Source organism: Physeter macrocephalus, chromosome 6 (assembly GCF_002837175.3).
Source record: "Physeter macrocephalus isolate SW-GA chromosome 6, ASM283717v5, whole genome shotgun sequence".
NCBI lineage: Eukaryota > Metazoa > Chordata > Mammalia > Artiodactyla > Physeteridae > Physeter > Physeter macrocephalus.
Window position 1 is genome coordinate 73782475 of NC_041219.1, and position 17817 is coordinate 73800291.

General features: G+C 37.3%; 1 protein-coding gene across 6 annotated transcripts in view; it reads right to left on the reverse strand.

The window, feature by feature from the left end:
• ITPR2 (inositol 1,4,5-trisphosphate receptor type 2) overlaps window positions 1–17817 on the reverse strand; it is a 537217-nt gene that overhangs the window by 247130 nt on the left and 272270 nt on the right. For all 6 annotated transcript variants that reach the window (XM_024129066.3, XM_028491109.2, XM_028491111.2 and 3 more), the window contains 2 exons: window positions 3447–3575; window positions 2105–2225 (listed from right to left, as the gene is read on the reverse strand). In XM_024129066.3, coding sequence (XP_023984834.1) covers window positions 2105–2225; window positions 3447–3575 — 250 coding nt within the window. The remainder of the gene's footprint in view (window positions 1–2104; window positions 2226–3446; window positions 3576–17817) is intronic.

Sequence of the window (17817 nt, forward strand, 5' to 3'; positions counted from 1 at the left end):
AAAAAAAAAAAAAAAAAAAGTATATTATTAAGAACTCAGAAGTTACATGAAAGCAAGAACAACAGAACCAGACTGACTTAAAATTCCACCAGCCAGAGATACCAGTGTTATTTCTTTATTGATATCCTGCCGGACATTTTGCTATGTGCAACTTTTTAAAATACAATTTAGGTTCTCTTCTGTGTCCTTCTTTATTTTTGGCAATGCATATGGTGGCCTCTTCCTTTATCGCTTCCCTTCCCTTCCTGAACGATTCTGTCCTAAAACCTGGAGGAGGAGCAGAGCAAAGTCAAGTGCCAGCGCTGGACAAGGAGCATTAGGGGCCGAGGTGGTCCAGAGCATTCGAGCCCAGAAAGGAGTGGAAGGCATGTGCACAGGAGGCTGCCGGGAGTGGAGAATTAGACTTGAGTCAGGTGAGGAGGGCGTCCACGGCAGGGGACAGCCTGGCTCCGTGTCAAAGGGGATAAGGGTATTCATGCAAACAAGTGACCCAGCACAGAGTCAGAGGCCACCCGGGAAGAGAGGCCGTCCCTCAGAGCAGCAGGGTGACATGCACTGTGACAACCAGTGGAAAATGCAGGAAGGTGGCAAAGGCCAAGCTGCCAGAGGATGCATCTTTGTGAGGCGTGGCCCTACCTGGGGTGCCTAAGCCTGAGTGGGCCGTGACGAGGGGAGGGTGTGTGCAAAGGAGGGGTCTCGGATGTAAAGCATTAAAATTATAATTCTGAGGAGAACTGGCATCCTTACAAGTTGAATTTTTAAATCCAGAAATAGTATAACTCTCCATTTATTAAAATCTTTCATAGCCCTCAAAATAGCAATATAATTTTATTCTCTTGTGTTTCTTAAGTTTTCTCTTAAGTAATTACTATTTCTATTGCTGTTGTGACATACCTTTTTCACATTTTTTCTCCCTTTTGGATATATAGAGAATCTACCAAGTTTAATACTTATTTATAATTAATCACCCAGATGAACTCTATTTATCTCTTAGTTCTAATAATTTTCAATTGATCCTCCTGGGTTATAATTGCTTTTGAATGTACTCAAATTAAAATTGTGCCATCATTAAATTTTGTTAATATTAAATTACTTAAGCCAAATTGCAGATGGGGAGAAAAGACTAAAAATATTTTACGTGGTCATTAATTAGTTAAACCATTTATTCATTTATCAAATATTTACTGAGCACATTCCATAACCCTGGCCAAGTTACCTAATCTAGATAATTCTGTTTCCTCAACTGTAAAATGTAAATAATCAAGGAGCCTACCTAAGGATTAAATGAGATAATACATGTGAATTGCTTAGCATTGCAAATGGTGTGCCCTGACAAATGTCAGCAGTGATGATGACCACGATAATGAAACACACTATAAGCTGCCCTTCCCAATGCCTGCAGAACCCCCTCTAGTTGAGAGAATGATCCAGCTCCTCTGTTTGTTTTTCGAAGTCCAGCCCAGTCTATATTTCTTTTCCCTCCTCCTTTCTGACAGCTCTAATTAGCTTTATTAAAAAAAAAAAAGAGGACTCTATGAGAAATTCTTCCTACAATGTACTAACCTTCCCTTAGCTCTTATCCCCTTGCATTCCATTTTATTTGGAATTCCTGAAGCCTTGTACGCATAACAGAGCCTCAATGAATACTGATGAATGTCACACAAAATTAGAAAACTAAAAACCCCTCAAGAAGTCCTCCGGCCACATGAAGATGTTAATAAATCAGGCTACTTAACAGACAAGACAATTCCATAATGAAATCTGAGATAACAATTAAACTAAACTCATTTGTGTAATATCTTACTGAGCTATATTAACGCACCATAGGCAATATTAAATTTAGGGTTAGAAATATAAAAATTTAAAAAGAAATAAATATATTTTAAAATATTTAAAGAGAAGAAATATAACAATTATATTCCCCTCCCCAAAAGGATGCAATTTCAGAGTCGTTTGCTGATCATTGATCTTCAGCTTTACAGGAACCACACCTGCTCTCTTTTTAAGTTGAAAACTGGAAAGCTACTTGTATTGCCTATTAGCCAAAAGCCTGATTTCTTTCACAAAATGTGAAAATAAGTAAAATCCGACACTCTTGACTTACCCACTTCAGCCAAAGTTCTGATACAGGACTCCACCGAGGCTTTCTGTGCCGGGTTTGGCCAGGTGCAATTGTAAATTCTGAAGGCAGACTGAAGCAGCTGAATAAAAACTGGCTGATGTGTCTGAGAACAGAAAGAAAAGAGGCAAACAGGTCACTAAACCATTAACACTCCTGATGCAGTATCTATGCATTATCAAAAAAGGCCCACCAAAATAAAATACAGTCTTGCCTTTTAAGTTTCAGCGCTACTTAATGAACCTCTCATTAAACAAATATTTATTTTGTACCCGTCTCATGAGAGGCACCACACAAGACACCATAGAAAACTGATTATTTTAACTATATTCTTAATCAGGAAAATACGGCATTTCTTGAAACCAATGACATGGATTTAAGTATATTTTTACAATCTCTGGTTTGTTGCCGAGTATAAATAGAGCAGGCGTTTTGGGTTTGTTTGTTTCACTGATTGTATGTTTTGGTTTCATATGATCAGCAAGTAGAGACAACAATTTGACCTACAAAAACAAGTTTACATGATTCTAATAGTTCATTCAAAAGTCTTCCCTAAAAAAAGGATAACTGAAATAATACTCTTATAAGGGCAATACACAATCACTGTAGAATATATGGCAACCATACAAATGAAAATCACCAATAATCCTAACATGGAGAGATAATCAGTATCAACATTTTTAAGATAATTACTTCCTGAGTTTTCTTATGTATATACGCACATATATTCTTTACACGCACAAACCTGAATAATACTATGATGCAATTTTGTGGCCTGGTTCACTTTACATTGCTTCATGATCATTTTCCTTAGCCATCAAATTTTCTTTTAAAACATGATTTTTAATTGCTATATAATAATCCATCTACAGATATACCATAATTTATTTAGCTATTCCCCTGTTTGTGGACATTTAAGGTTGATGTCAATTTTCAAGTATTAGAAACACTTCAATGAAAATCTTAGTATATAAATCCCTGCTAATTCTTTCAGGATTTACTAAACTGGAATTATTGAGTCAAAATGTCTATCCATTTAAAGAATCATTATCAGCTATTTCGACACTTGGCAGTCGATCTACAGATACGAAAGTTCCTATTTTGCTTAGAGGGAGAGCAAAAATAATTCAGTTTGAAGATGGAGCCTCTTTATTTAAAACAAAGTTTGGGAAACTCAGAAAGGGGCATAATAGTAAATAATAGGAAAGAAGAGTGACCTTGAGAAGTGTAGGAAAGGACTTCCCGGCCTATTCAAGTTTTCTACACTCAAATAAGGTACAGAAGTTCTGTGTGACAGACTTCTTTTGTACTTGTTTGTTTGTATTACCTGCAGGCTGGTACTGTTGTCTGAAAACGGAGAATTAAAAAAGCCGCTCACAACGTTCATGATTGACTCAGTAACACACTTCTCCAAAAAGGTATCTGCGTGTTTCCTGTCTGTAGTTGTGTTGCAAACCTGGAGAGAAAAACAAAACAACTCAATGTGTTCTATCACATCTTTGAATTATAAATCAACACTGGAACTTTCTAAAAATTGTCCTGAAATGGTTGTTTATAACATTTCTTCTGCTTTTGAAAGTTGCTTTGAATAAAAACATTTCTGGGACTTCCCTGTGGTCCAGTGGTAAAGAATCCGCCTTCCAAGGCAGGGGAGACGGGTTCGATCCCTGGTCAGGGAACTAAGATCCCACATGCCATGGGGCAACTAAGCCCCCGTGCTGCAGCTACTGAGCCCACGTGCTCTGGAGCCCACACGCCACAACCAGAGAAGAGAAAACCTGCATGCCACAACTAGAGAGAAGCCTGCGCACCAAAATGAAGAGCCCCGCACCGCAGTGAAAGACCCCGCATGCCACAACTAAGACCCGATGCAGCCAACAAATAACTAAGTAATAAATAATAAGTAACTATAAACAATAAATAATAAGTAACTAAATAAATATACTTAAAAAAAATTTCTGCCTGAAGCCCATTCAAAGTTTATCATTCTGTAGCAGTTTCACCTTTAAGTTTGGTTGCCATTTCACCCTTGGGCCAGAATTCTTTCACAGACCCCAGCCCCTTCTTCCAGATCTGCTTCTCCCTCCTCCTGCACACAACCTTCTCCCTCCATCCTCAAGCCTAGCTTTGCTGGAAAATACTTTTCCACTTGATGTGAGGAAATCAAAGAGGAAACGGTCATTATAAGTACAAGAAAGTGGTGAAGGTGATTAATGGTGGCTCATATCTCTACACAGTTTCACCTCTAATACCTGGCTCAGATTGGAGGATGCAAACAGAAAATATTTGGAGAGGAAAACAGAAAGATAAGAAAAGGTCAAACCCTTGCCAACAGTTTTGCCTTGTTCGTCCCCAGATTATCTGGGAAGTATGGAGGGTGTGTTCGGGCCTTCTTCTCAGGGTTGGCTAAGCAAGAAGACAGGACACTAGAGCAAAGGGAACATCAGCAAAGAACATGGGCTCTGACCTTTATGTGGCATTAAATGAGGCTGTAATTGGTCATTCTGCTAACCAAACTGTAAATTTCCAAACATGTCAGGGTTGACAAATTGCAAAAGCTAAGATCCACGAATAAAACCGAATGAAAAAAAAGTTGGGTGGTGAAAAGAAAAGAACATGGAGATTAAAAAAAGAAGTGAGTGGGGGAGAACATAGAGTGCGAGGAAGGACTCAAGAACTGGGCAGAGAAAGAATGTTTAAATATCCACAAGATTACAGTGGGTCAGTATGGTGGCCAGATGTTCCAGATGTCCTTAGTCAATTCGAATTTTTATGTAAGCTTTTTATTCTTTTCAATAGGTGATAAATCAAGAGTAAGGAAATGTAATTTAATCTGATATTGCTTTAAAACCCTGCACACAAATAAAATCACCAAAAACTCCCTCCTCAAACCATGCGTCCCAATGTTTCAGTTTGGAAAATAACAGTGTTTGCTGAATGGAGGGAGAAGAAACAGCACAGGGTCTGTTTTGCTTCTAAGTCGCTTCCCGTCGGGGGCAGCTCACTTTTTCCCCATCTATTAAATGACATCTACCTGACAGGGGTGTTATCAGAACTAAAAGGTTCTTAGTGTGTCTAATCCCATAGTTACTGTAGGGAACGATGCAATTAAAGAAAATAAATTATGTCAAGTTATGTCATCTGTTAGTTATTGTTTCAGCACATAACATAATGCGTGGTAAATACAAAATGTTCAATAAATGTTTGTGAAAAGAATGAACCAATTAATTTTTTTTTTAATGAAAGAATAAGAGAGAATAAGAAAGGACTCATTTTATCTTAGTTTAACTAAGGGTTAGACTCAATTTGTGGAATATCAAACCTCAGATTAAAATTTAATGTGGTCCCAGATCTAATATAAAATTGATTTTCCCATGATGGATATTAAGTAGGATTTATTTCATTTAGTATCTTTCAGCACTGGCTTTTATGGTGAATTTTTCTGATACATAGGATAAAAATATATTAAAGTTGAGTAAGTAGTTGAACAATTCTACCATAACCAGCCCAGAGAAGCTTCTTCCTCATCCAGTGACATTTCACACAATTGAATGGGGCTTTCTGGAGCTACTATAGATTCACACATTACCTGCAACTGATCATTTGCTAAAGAACCCCACAGATTTGCTTTAGTCAGTGGATTAATTAATAAAAGTTATCTATAATACTTCTAGATGAAGGCTTTCCTCAAAATCCTGGTCATGGAAATTCTGGGTTTACACAACTGTGTGGAACCTATTCCTCAATTCATTTGTACAAGAAATTCAAATAATGTTCAAGATACTTTTTATGCCCCAGATGAATGACAACTTTTTCACCTCTAGAGCCTGTATCTTACACTGTAATATTATGGACAGGCAAGAGATAAGGAAGCCACTTTTTAAATTAAAGTCCTTAAAAACTTTTCAGGAAATAAGGAACCTAATTATTAGCAATATTTGTCTTGTCTTTTATTTATTTTTACTGTTTCTTTCCAATAAAGATTAGAAATGGCTCAAATAAAATTATACCATATTAAATTAATTTTTATGTGCAATACATATATTTTTAAAGTTTCTGTTTGCAGATATTATTCATATACCATTATTTCCTATCAAACATGCCCATGTACCATCATTATTTAAACACTTATTTCAAAATGCTATATTTATTCCATCACTCTAACGCACCATCATGCTTTAATCCATTTTTGGAATGAGTTTAGGTATACGTAGCTAAAAAAATACAAATCATTTTCTTATTTTCTTAGCTATTTCTTTCTTGCGAGTCTTTTATGTGATTCCCCCCTGCCCCCTGATTATTGCTATTATACAGGATTATGCTAAATTATTATTTTTACTTTCAGATTTTGGGGGTATATTTCACCGAAAGAGGAATCACCCGATGAGGGTATATAGACAGTTCTGTACTACTTGCTGGGCTCATCCTCTAAAATAATAAATTTACAATGATATCAACAACCTATCTGTGCCTACACAGGATGTTCCTTCATTACCATCAACTAGCTCTAGCTTTCGGGCTCTGGTTAGGTTCAGCTGGTGCGAGGCATGGGCAGGAGATCACAGAGTTGAAGAGAAAGAAGTCAGGTACCTACTCTGCCTCTGCCTCTACCTGTATCCCCATCTCCATTCTCCTCGTTGAGGCTTCAGCAGCGTCTGTGTCTCTGGGTATAGCTTCTGCTGGAGCCCTTCTGCAATGTCTCCAAGTTCTCTCTGGGCTCTGGTAACACTGGTGCCACCCTTGCCCCTTCAGGCCTGGGGTGGAAATAGCTTTGCATTGTTACCAATTCCTGGATGCTTCCCTGTCACTCCTGGTTCCTTTAACCCTTCCCACACCTCTTGGAGTGTGCCATCTGTTTGCTGCTAGAACTGTTATCTCCGTAAATTATAATTATTTTTGCCAGTTTAATGATACCTAAAAGTTGTTTTATCTGGCATTTCTGACATTGCTAACAAGGCAGGGCATTTTTCACATAATAATTTCATGTCTATATTTTGTCACGTAGAGATGATTCAAACCCTCTAAACCACTTTAAAGTGAAACATGGATAATGACTGTATATTACATATCAGTAAACATATTTTACATAATAAACTTTTCAGCAGTCACTTCACATGTATTTTCACATTCTGACTCTTTAGAATATTCCTTTCATTACATTTCATGGTGTAAAATAATTTTTAGTAAAATAATTTTTAGCATTCAGGCACTATTTTTTTTTTATTTGGGTCATTTCCATTTGTTTAATATAAAGAAGGAAAAATCCCTTCCACAAAAGAAAAGAATATTCTGTACATTTTTGTTCTAGCTTTTTTTGGGAGTCCTTCTCCCATCTCCATCCACATCTTGACTCCTACTTAACTTTTTAAGCTATCTGAATTTGCTGCTGTAGGTGACCTGATTTATGCATTCTGATTAGTTTCTTTCCATACTGATATCCAATTGTCCTCCAAACATTGATTTAAGAGTAATTTCTTGCCTCACTCTAAGGTTACTTGAATTTTACCTTATAGTGTATCACTAATCACTGTTTAAATCTCTCCTCATATCTCTGGTATAATCCATGTATCATTATTTTTTAAGTATTTAATTCAATTCTATAAGAATGAAATGATTTTCAATTTGTAATGTGTTTTACACTGGAAAAACAAGTCTACCTTCATTGTCCTTTCCAAGAAAAAAAAAATCACCTTTTGAAATATCTGTCCTTTTCTGCTTCCAGATGAATTTTACTACGCACCTGTAAAATTTCATGGACTATCACTTAGGGACATAAATTGTTAAATTAAAACTAAGTATTAGACTAGGAGTTAGAACAGTGAACCAAACAAAACAAAGTCCCTACTCTACTGGAACTCTGATTTTAATCAAGAGAGACACACAATATACCAATTAACAAACATATAAGTGGTAAAAATAGAGCAAATAAATAGACTTTCAGAAAAATAAAGAGCAAGTAGTGCAGGCAATACAGAAGGAGGAGTAGGTACGGAGAAGGATTACTATTTTATCTAAATTGCTCGGAGAACTTCTCTGTATAAGGTAACATTTTAACAAAGAACCGAAGGAAGTGAGGAAATAGCCATGGAGGTTTCTGGGGGAAGAGCAAGTAAAAATCTGTCTCCACCATTAGAATATAAGTCCCTAGACACCAGGAGCTGCCCTGTCTTGCTCCCCACTGCACATGCAGTACCTTAGCACATAGTAGGTATTTAAAATTATTGGTTGAACAAATAAACATTAAGCGTAATTTCTAGATATAATTATTTCTGAGATTTCTCCCCTTGTATATATGATGTCCCTTCTCTCTTCTGCTCTAAAAGTGACTGTTACTCTTCCAAAGATGACAGATTGGGTTAAAAAAGTTATCATACATACACTGGAGCAGCCCTGACCAAGAGGACTTTTGGCAATGATGGAAATCTTCTATATCTGGGATGTCCAAGATAGTAACCACTAGACATGTGCTTATTGAGCACTTGAAATGTTTTTTTTAAATTTTATTTTATCTAATTAAAATTTAAATTTAAATGTGGCAAGTTCCTACCCTACCGGATAGGGCAGCTCTCGCCAGTAATATACTTTTGATCATACAGACCACACAATACAAATCTTAAAAATCATTTTTTTATTCCTCATAGGCAGTAAAAATGTTCTTATAAATATCTGAGGTGATAGCTCATATTTATTTTAATTTGCATTCCTTTATTTATGAGGCCAAAACTTTTCCAAACATTCGCTTTTAATATCTCCTTTTTATGTGAGTCATCTGTGCCTACACTTTCTTAGAATTTTAAATTCATTTTTTTAAAAGGTAATATATATTGATGTTAAGAAAAATATTAACTGTAGGAACCCTGTAAAAAATAGAAAAATACAAAATGGAAAACAAAAATTATCCATAATCTTAAAATCTAAACAAAACCATGGTTAACATCCTGGAATCTTTTCTTCTAATCTTTTTGCTCCTATATATTTTACATAATGGAAATAATTCTGTATAACCAGTTTTTTATTCCCCTTTTAATACTCATCACTCAATCATTAGCACTTCTCATAACATTAAAAATCTTCAAAAAATAATCAGTGATACTACAACTTCAATCTTATAGATATATCATAATTTGTTGAACCATTTCTCTCTTATTAAATATGTAAACTATTTCCTACTGTATTTTATTATAAAAGTATGTTGAACTTCCTTGCCCATAAATCCTTGATATCATTTCTAATTATTTCCTAAGGACAGATTCTTGGAAGGTAAATTACTTGGCACATTAAAAAGGTATGAAGGCTTTTTTTAATGTACTACCAAAATGCTTTTCAAAAAGACAGCATAAATTTACTCTCATCAGCAAGGTATGTGAACCAACATTTAATATTATCGTTTTACTTTTATCTTTTTACTCTTAAACTTTGACAGTTAGAAATTAGACCTTATTTTCCTTTGTATTTTCTTAAAATTATTAACAGTTGACTATTTTCTCAGGGATTTACTTGTATGTCCTCCTCTATAAATCATGAATGCCTGAATTTGGCTCATTTTATCATTAGATTGTTATAGTGCTTTTCTTATCTATCTATCTATTTATATGTTCTTTGTATAAAGGTTATTAGCCTTTTTTTAATGTAGAGTAACTTTTTCTATTTTGATGTTCTTTTATTTTTATGATGTTTTTATATACTTAAGTTTTAAATTTTCAAATAGTGAAACGTTTTTTCCTTAGCTAATTTCATCTATTGTTCTTATGCTTAAAAATAACTCACTCATCCAAAGACAGACAAATATCCACCTACACTTCCAACCATTTTTATCATTTCACATTTATCTCTAAAATCTATTGCAATATATGCTAACGTAATGTATGATGTGAGGACATGAACTGAGTTCATTTCACCCCAAATAGCCAAGGTCTTCAAATGTCATTTTGATTTAGTTCAAATCAACAATTTTTATTGAATGCCCATATTCCATGCCAAGGACATTCTGTGCACCTGGGATCCATCAGTGAACAACAAAATATATAAAAATCGCAACCCTAATGGAGTTTATTATTATTAATTTGATAATCCAGGGGTAGGCAAACTATCATGGGTCAAATCTAGCCATATCTATTTATTTATATATTGTCTATGACTCCTTTCCCTTTAGTAATTGTTATAAGAGCTATGATAGTAGCTTGAAAAACTATCACGATCTTCACAGAAAAAGTTTGCTGATCACCGGAAATAACCCATCACTTCCCTACTAATAGGTGATAATTTCTTTATTATATCTTAATATCTTACATGAGTAAAAATCTTTTTCTGGCTATTTATTCCATTCCATCGACATGCCCACTTAATTCTACGCTAAAACCACATAATTTGTTTCCAAATTCACTTTTGAACTATTTTTAACTTCAGATGATATTTATGTATTTATTCCACAAATACTGGGAATTCCCTGGTTGGGACTCAGCGCTTTCACTGCCATGGCCCGGGTTCAGTCCCTGGTCGGGAAACTGGGATCCCGCGGGCCACATGGTGCAGCCTAAATAAATACATAAATAATAACACAAATACTGAGTATCTACTATGTGTGAGACGCTGTTCTAGGTCAGCTATGCATCAGTGAACCAAACAGACAAAATCTCTGCCTTTCTTTTGTTTCAGCAGAAACAAACACAAATATATATAAAAACATCAGGTGGGGAAAAAACGAAGCAAATGAAAGAGGGATGGAAGGAAGACATTGTTACTTTACACCAGGTAGTCAGCCAAGGCCTCTCTGAAGACTTTAGGCAAGGATCTGAAAGAAGTCACGAGAATGGAGGGTACCTGGGGGATGAGAGCATACCAGGCAGATGCAAAGATGCTGAGATGAGAGTGTGTTTGCCGTATCTGGGAGCAGCAAGAGGCCACCAGATGAAGCAGAGAGCTAGGCAGGGGGAGAACAAGAGGACACTGGGAAGTGCGGGCAGGCATGGGGGTGTTTGTTGGACAAGGGAGAGCCCAATCATGTAGTGGTTTTACTCTGTGAGGAATCTGAGCAGAGGAGTGACCTGAATCAAAGTTCTTCCTCTTTTTTAATCATTATAGCTGCTGTATAGAGAATAGATGATGAAGGGAGGGGGCAAGAGTAGAAGCAGGGAAAACAGGTTATGAGGCTACTGAAGTTATCCGGATGAGAGTTAATGGTACCTTGTTGCAGGGTGGCAGTGATCAAAGTATTCAGAGGTAGTCAGATTTTGAATATTTTAAGGTTAAAGCTTGCAGAACTTGCTAAAGGATTAAACTGAAGAGCAAGAAAATAAGATTTACAGATGACACCAAGATTTTTATGCCTGAATGCCTAGACTGAATGATGGAATTGCCATTCACTGAGATACAAATGACTTGAGAAGGAATTAATTTTAGTGGGCCATGGAAGTGAATGAAGAGTTTGAGGTTCGATAGCCACCTGGAGATGTCACATGGGCAGCGAGATATGTGAGACTATCAGGGGAAGGACCCAAGCTTCAACCAGCCTGGGATTAAAGTTAGGAGAGTGGATGAGATCAGCAAGCAAGTGACTGTAGACAGAGAAGGGAGCAAGTCTAAAGTTTAAGCCTGGCCCATTTCAATATTTAGAAGCTGGGAAGATTTGGAGGAAACAGCAAAGGAGATTGAAAGGGAGTGGCCAGTGAGGTGGGAGCAGGACTGATATCCTGGGGGCCAAGTGAGGACAGGTTTCAAGAAGGAACCAATCAACTATGATAAACGCTGAATTTGACTTGAAGAGCAGGACAGGGGCCAACCAATCATCAATCGAGAAGAGCCAAACAAGTGCTCATTCCACCTGGGCACCATCAGTATAATTCAGCATGAAAACTGAGGAGAAAAACAGAATTACAACTGAGGGAAAGGTGCTACACACAAAATAATATTTACAGAATATTTACACTCTTCACTTGCCTGAAATGTTAGCTAATAAGGGCATATTCAAAGAAGGCTTTAGAATGAGACTTTTCGATGGCTCGTTCAACTTCAGAAAGTGAAGAAAATAGTGGAATCAACTCATCAAGGAAAGAAAACCTATACAATCCTATCAAATTAGAGAACCTAGAAACTGTGTTTCAAAGTACATATAAATTTATCTTTACTCCCATTTCCTACCTATTTGGTAAGCTAAACAAAGGGAGAGAATGCTCAAGTGATCTATTGGGGAATGAAATACTCTGATTTGTCTTGTTTAGCAATGACTGATGGGGCAATGACATGACAATGTGTTAGGTGTGTCTCTAAGTTATCCCTCGGTCTAATTTCATCTGCCAGTACATCACTTAGGGTATTGCTGGCCATTACAGAATCTTGAAATTGATAGCAAAATTGAGAACATCTTCAAAAGAAAAGGGAGTCTGACACTGGCCACTGCCCCCCCCATCCAAATGCTTTCTAATAATGACTCAAATCCCCTGACTTTGCAACAACAATCAGTTATGAAGGCAAAGAAAAGCATTTCTGCCCTACAAACACCAATTTTAGCTGCACTGGCACAGAGATCAAAGTGGGCTGTCGTTAAATACTCTAAAGGACAGTAGAACAACTTTTCATGTATCTAACAGCTTTGCTGCCTATCTAAATCTGGTATATTTACAGGACATGGATGCAGTCTCTGTCAGAAAATCAGAATAGAGTAAGTACATGAAACAATCTAGTGCAAATAAACAAATAAAAATAAATAAAATTAATAAAAATTAAAAATAAACAAATTTAGTTCATTAAAAACAGTCTTTCAGAAAGCTTTTCTTATATGGGTCTTACCAAGATAAAAGACAAGGGGGTACAAATAGGAAAATGAAAGATACTAATTAAGGTGACTCTTTAGAGAGCTTTACCAAGAGCAAATAAAAAGAACTTGGTGATGCTGACTCCTGAGAAACATGAGGAGAAAGGTGCAAGGTGGTATGAGGGCCACTACATATTAATAGTTCATTTGCCTTCTAAATAGGATTGCTTTACAAATTTCTACTAAAATAATCATCTGCCTCGTGCTGGCTAGACCCTGCCTGAAGCACTGGGTTCCATCCTGAATGCCATATGTTTAAAACACTGACAAACTAGAAAGAACTCAAAACTGTACTGAAAACAAGGAGCCCAGAAGCCTTAACAGAAGAGGAACCACTGAAAGTCATGGATAAAATAATGGGAGACATGAGGGCTGTTGTGACACATTTGAGAAGCTATTGTGGAAAGAGCCCTGCATTAGGCTGCCACAGACCTCCCAGCTCTGTTAATAGCCAGGCGAGTCACTCCATGCTAGCAAATTAATCTCTCCAGAACTCGGGAGCAAAATTAGGAGATCAGCCTAGAGGGCCTTAAGTTCCTTTAAGTTGAATAATTTTATCATTTCAAACTAGATCACCAGCGAAGAGAATAGTAAATACCCACATTCTTCCTGAACGGAATCATTCTGTGCTGCTATAGAAGGAAAGAATAAGTAAAAATTATAATAGATAAAAATCTGGGGCCCTGAACCAAGATGGCAGAGTAGAAGGATGTGCTATCACTCCTTCTTGTGAGAACACTAGAATCACAACTAGCTGCTGGACAATCATCGACAGGAAGACACCGGAACTCATCAAAAAAGATACCCCACATCCAAAGACGAAGGAGAAGCCACAGTGAGATGGTAGGAGGGGTGCAATCACATAAAATCAAATCCTATAACTGCTGGGTGGGTGACTCACAGACTGGAGAACACTTATACCACAGAAGTCCACCCACTGGAGTGAAGCCCCACATCAGGCATCCCAATCTGGGGGTCTGGCAACGGGAGGAGGAATTCCTAGAGAATCAGACTTTGAGAGCTAGTGGGATTTGATTGCAGGACTTCAACAGGACTGGGGGAAACACAGACTCCACTCTTGGAGGGGACACACAAAGTAGTGTGCACATCAGGACCCAGAGGAATGAGCAGTGACTGCACGGGAGACTGAACCATACCTACCTGCTAGTGTTGGAGGGTGTCCTGAAGAGGCAGGGGGTGGCTGTGTCTCACAGTGAGGACAAGGACACTGGCAGCAGAAGTTCTGGGAACTACTCCTTGGCATGAGCCCTCCCAGAGTCCACCATTAGCACCACCAGAGAGCCAGTGTAGGCTCCAGTGTTGGGTCGCCTCAGGCCAAACAACCAACAGGGAGGGAACTCAGCCCAACCCATCAGCAGACAAGCGGATTAAAGCTTTACTGAGATCTCCCCCCAAGAGAAACAGCCAGCTCTACCCACCACCATTCCATCCCATCAGGAAACTTGAACAAGCCTCTTAGATAGCCTCATCCACCAGAGGGCAGACAGCAGAAGCAAGAAGAACTACACTCCTGCAGCCTGTGGAACAAAAATCACATTCACAGAAAGATAGACAAGATGGAAAGGCAGAGGGTTACGTACCAGAGGAAGGAAAAAGATAAAACCCCAGAAAAACAACTAAATGAACTGGAGACAGGCAATCATCCAGAAAAAGAATTCAGAATAATGATAGTGAAGATGATCCAGGACCTCAGAAAAAGAATGGAGGCAAATATCAAGAAGATGCAACAAATGTTTAACAAAGACCCAGAAGAATTAAAGAACAAACAAACAGAGATGAAAAATACAATAAGTGAAATGAAAACTTGACTAGAAGGAATCAATAGCAGAATACTGAGGCAGAAGAACAGATAAGTGACCTGGAAGACAGAATGGTGGAATTCATTGCTGCAGAACAGAATAAAGAAAAAAGAATGAAAAGAAATGAAGACAGCCTAAGAGAACTCTGGGACAACACTAAATGCAACAACATTCACATTATACGGGTCCCAGAAGGAGAAGAGACAGAGAAAGGACCAGAGAAAATATGTGAAGAGACTATAGTCGAAAACATCCCTAACATGGGAAAGGAAATAGCCACCCAAGTCGAGGAAACGCAGTGAGTCCCATACAGGATAAACCCAAGGAGAAACACGCCGAGACACATAGTAATCAAATTGGCAAAAATTAAAGACAAAGAAAAATTATTGAAAGCAGCAAGGGAAAAACGACAAATAACATACAAGGCAATTCCCATCAGGTTAACAGCTGATTTCTCAGCAGAAAATATACAAGCCAGAAGGGATATTTAAAATGATGAAAGGGACGAACCTACAGCCAACATTACTCTACCCAGCAAGAATCTCATTCAGATTTGATGGAGAAATCAAAAGCTTTACAGACAAGCGAAAGCTAAGAGAATTCAGCACCACCCAACCAGCTCTACAACAAATGCTAAAGGAACTTCTCTAAGTGGCAAACACAAGAGAAGAAAAGGACCTACAAAAACAAACCCAAAACAATTAAGAAAATGGTCAAAGGAACATACATATCGATAATTACCTTAAACGTGAATGGATTAAATGCTCCAACCAAAAGACACAGGCTTGCTGAATGATACAAAAACAAGACCCATACCTATGCTGTCTACAAGACACCCATTTCAGACCTAGGGACACATACAGACTGAAAGTGAGGGGATGGAAAAAGATATTCCATGCAAAAGGAGATCAAAAGAAAGCTGGAGCAGCAATACTCACATCGGATAAAAGAGACTTAAAAATAAAGAATGTTACAAGAGACAAGGAAGGACACTACATAATGATCAAGGGATCAATCCAAGAAGAAGATATAAGAATTATAAATATATATGCACCCAACATAGGAGCACCTCAATACATAAGGCAACTGCTAACAGCTATAAAAGAGGAAATCGACAGTAGCACAATAGTAGTGCGGTATCTTAACACCTCACTTACACCAACTGACAGATCATCCAAAATGAAAATAAATAAGGAAACAGAAGGTTTAAATGACACAATAGACCAGATAGATTTAACTGATATTTATAGGACATCCCATCCAAAAACAGCAGACTACACTTTCTTCTCAAGTGCACACGGAACATTCTCCAGGATAGATCTCATCTTGGGTCACAAATTAAGCCTCAGTAAATTTAAGAAAATGGAAATCAAGCATCTTTTCTGACCACAACACTATGAGATTAGAAATCACAGGGAAAAAAACGTAAAAAACACAAACACATGGAGGCTAAACAATATGTTACTAAATAACCAAGAGATCACTGAAGAAGTCAAAGAGGAAATCAAAAAATACCTAGAGACATATGACAATGAAAACACTATGATCCAAAAATCTATGGGATTCAGCAAAAGCAGTTCTAAGAGGGAAGTTTATAGCTGTACAAGTCTACCTCAAGAAACAACAAAAAACTCAAATAAACAATCTCACCTTACACCTAAAGGAACTAGAAAATCATAAAGATCAGAGCAGAAATAAATGAAATAGAAACAAAGAAAACAATAGCAAAGATCAATAAACCCAAAAGCTGGTTCTCTGAGCAGATAAACAAAATTGATAAACCATTAGCCAGACTCATCAAGAAAAAGAGGGAGAGGACTCAATAAAATTAGAAATGAAAAAGGACAAGTTACAACAGACACTGCAGAAATATAAAGCATCCTGAGACTACTACAAGCAACTCTATGCCAATAAAATGGACAACCTGGAAGAAAGGACATATTATTAGAAAGGTATAACCTTCCAAGACTGAACCACGAAGAAATATAAAATATGAACAGACCAATCACAAGTAATGAAATTGAAACTGTGATTAAAAATCTTTCAACAAAAAGCCCCGACCAGATGGCTTCACAGGTGAATTCTATCAAACATTTAGAGAAGAGCTAAAACCCATCCTTCTCAAACTCTTCCAAAAAATTGCAGAGGAAGGAACACGCCCAGACTCATTCTATGAGGCCACCATCACCCTGATACAAAAACCAGACAAAGATACTACAAAAACAGAAAATTACAGACCAATATCACTCATGAATATAGATGCAAAAATCCTCAACAAAATACTAGCAAACAGAATCCAACAACACACTAAAAAGATCATACACCATGATCAAGTGGGATTTAGCCCAGAGATGCAAGGATCCTTCAATATACACAAATCAATCAATGTGATACACCAGATTAACAAATTGAAGAATAAAAACCACATGATCACCTGGGGCGCGAACCCGGTTCCCCTGCATCGGCAGGCGGACGCACAACCACTGCGCCACCAGGGAAGCCCTCTCACCACTATTATTCAACATAGTTTTGGAAGTCCTAGCCATGGCAATCAGAGAAGAAAACGAAATAAAAGGAATACAAACTGGAAAAGCGGAAGTAAAATTGTCAACTGTTTGCAGATGACATCATACTATACATAGAGAATCCTAAAGATGCCACCAGAAAACTACTAGAGCTCAGCAATGAATCTGGTAAAGTTGCAGGATACAAAATTCACACACAGAAATCTCTTGCATTCCTATACACTAATTACGAAAAATCTGAAAGAGAACAACAACAAAAAGAATAAAATACCTAGGAATAAACCTACCTAGGGAGACAAAAGACCTGTATGCAGAAAACTATAAGACACTGATGAAAGAAATGAAAGATGATACCAACAGATGGAGAGATATACCAAGTTCTTGAAATGGAAGAATCAATATTGTGAAAATGACTATACTACCCAAAGCAATCTACAGATTCAATGCAATGCTTATCAAATTACCAATGGCATTTTTTACAGAGCTAGAACAAAAAATCTTAAAATTTGTATGGAGACACAAAAGACCCCGAATAGCCAAAGC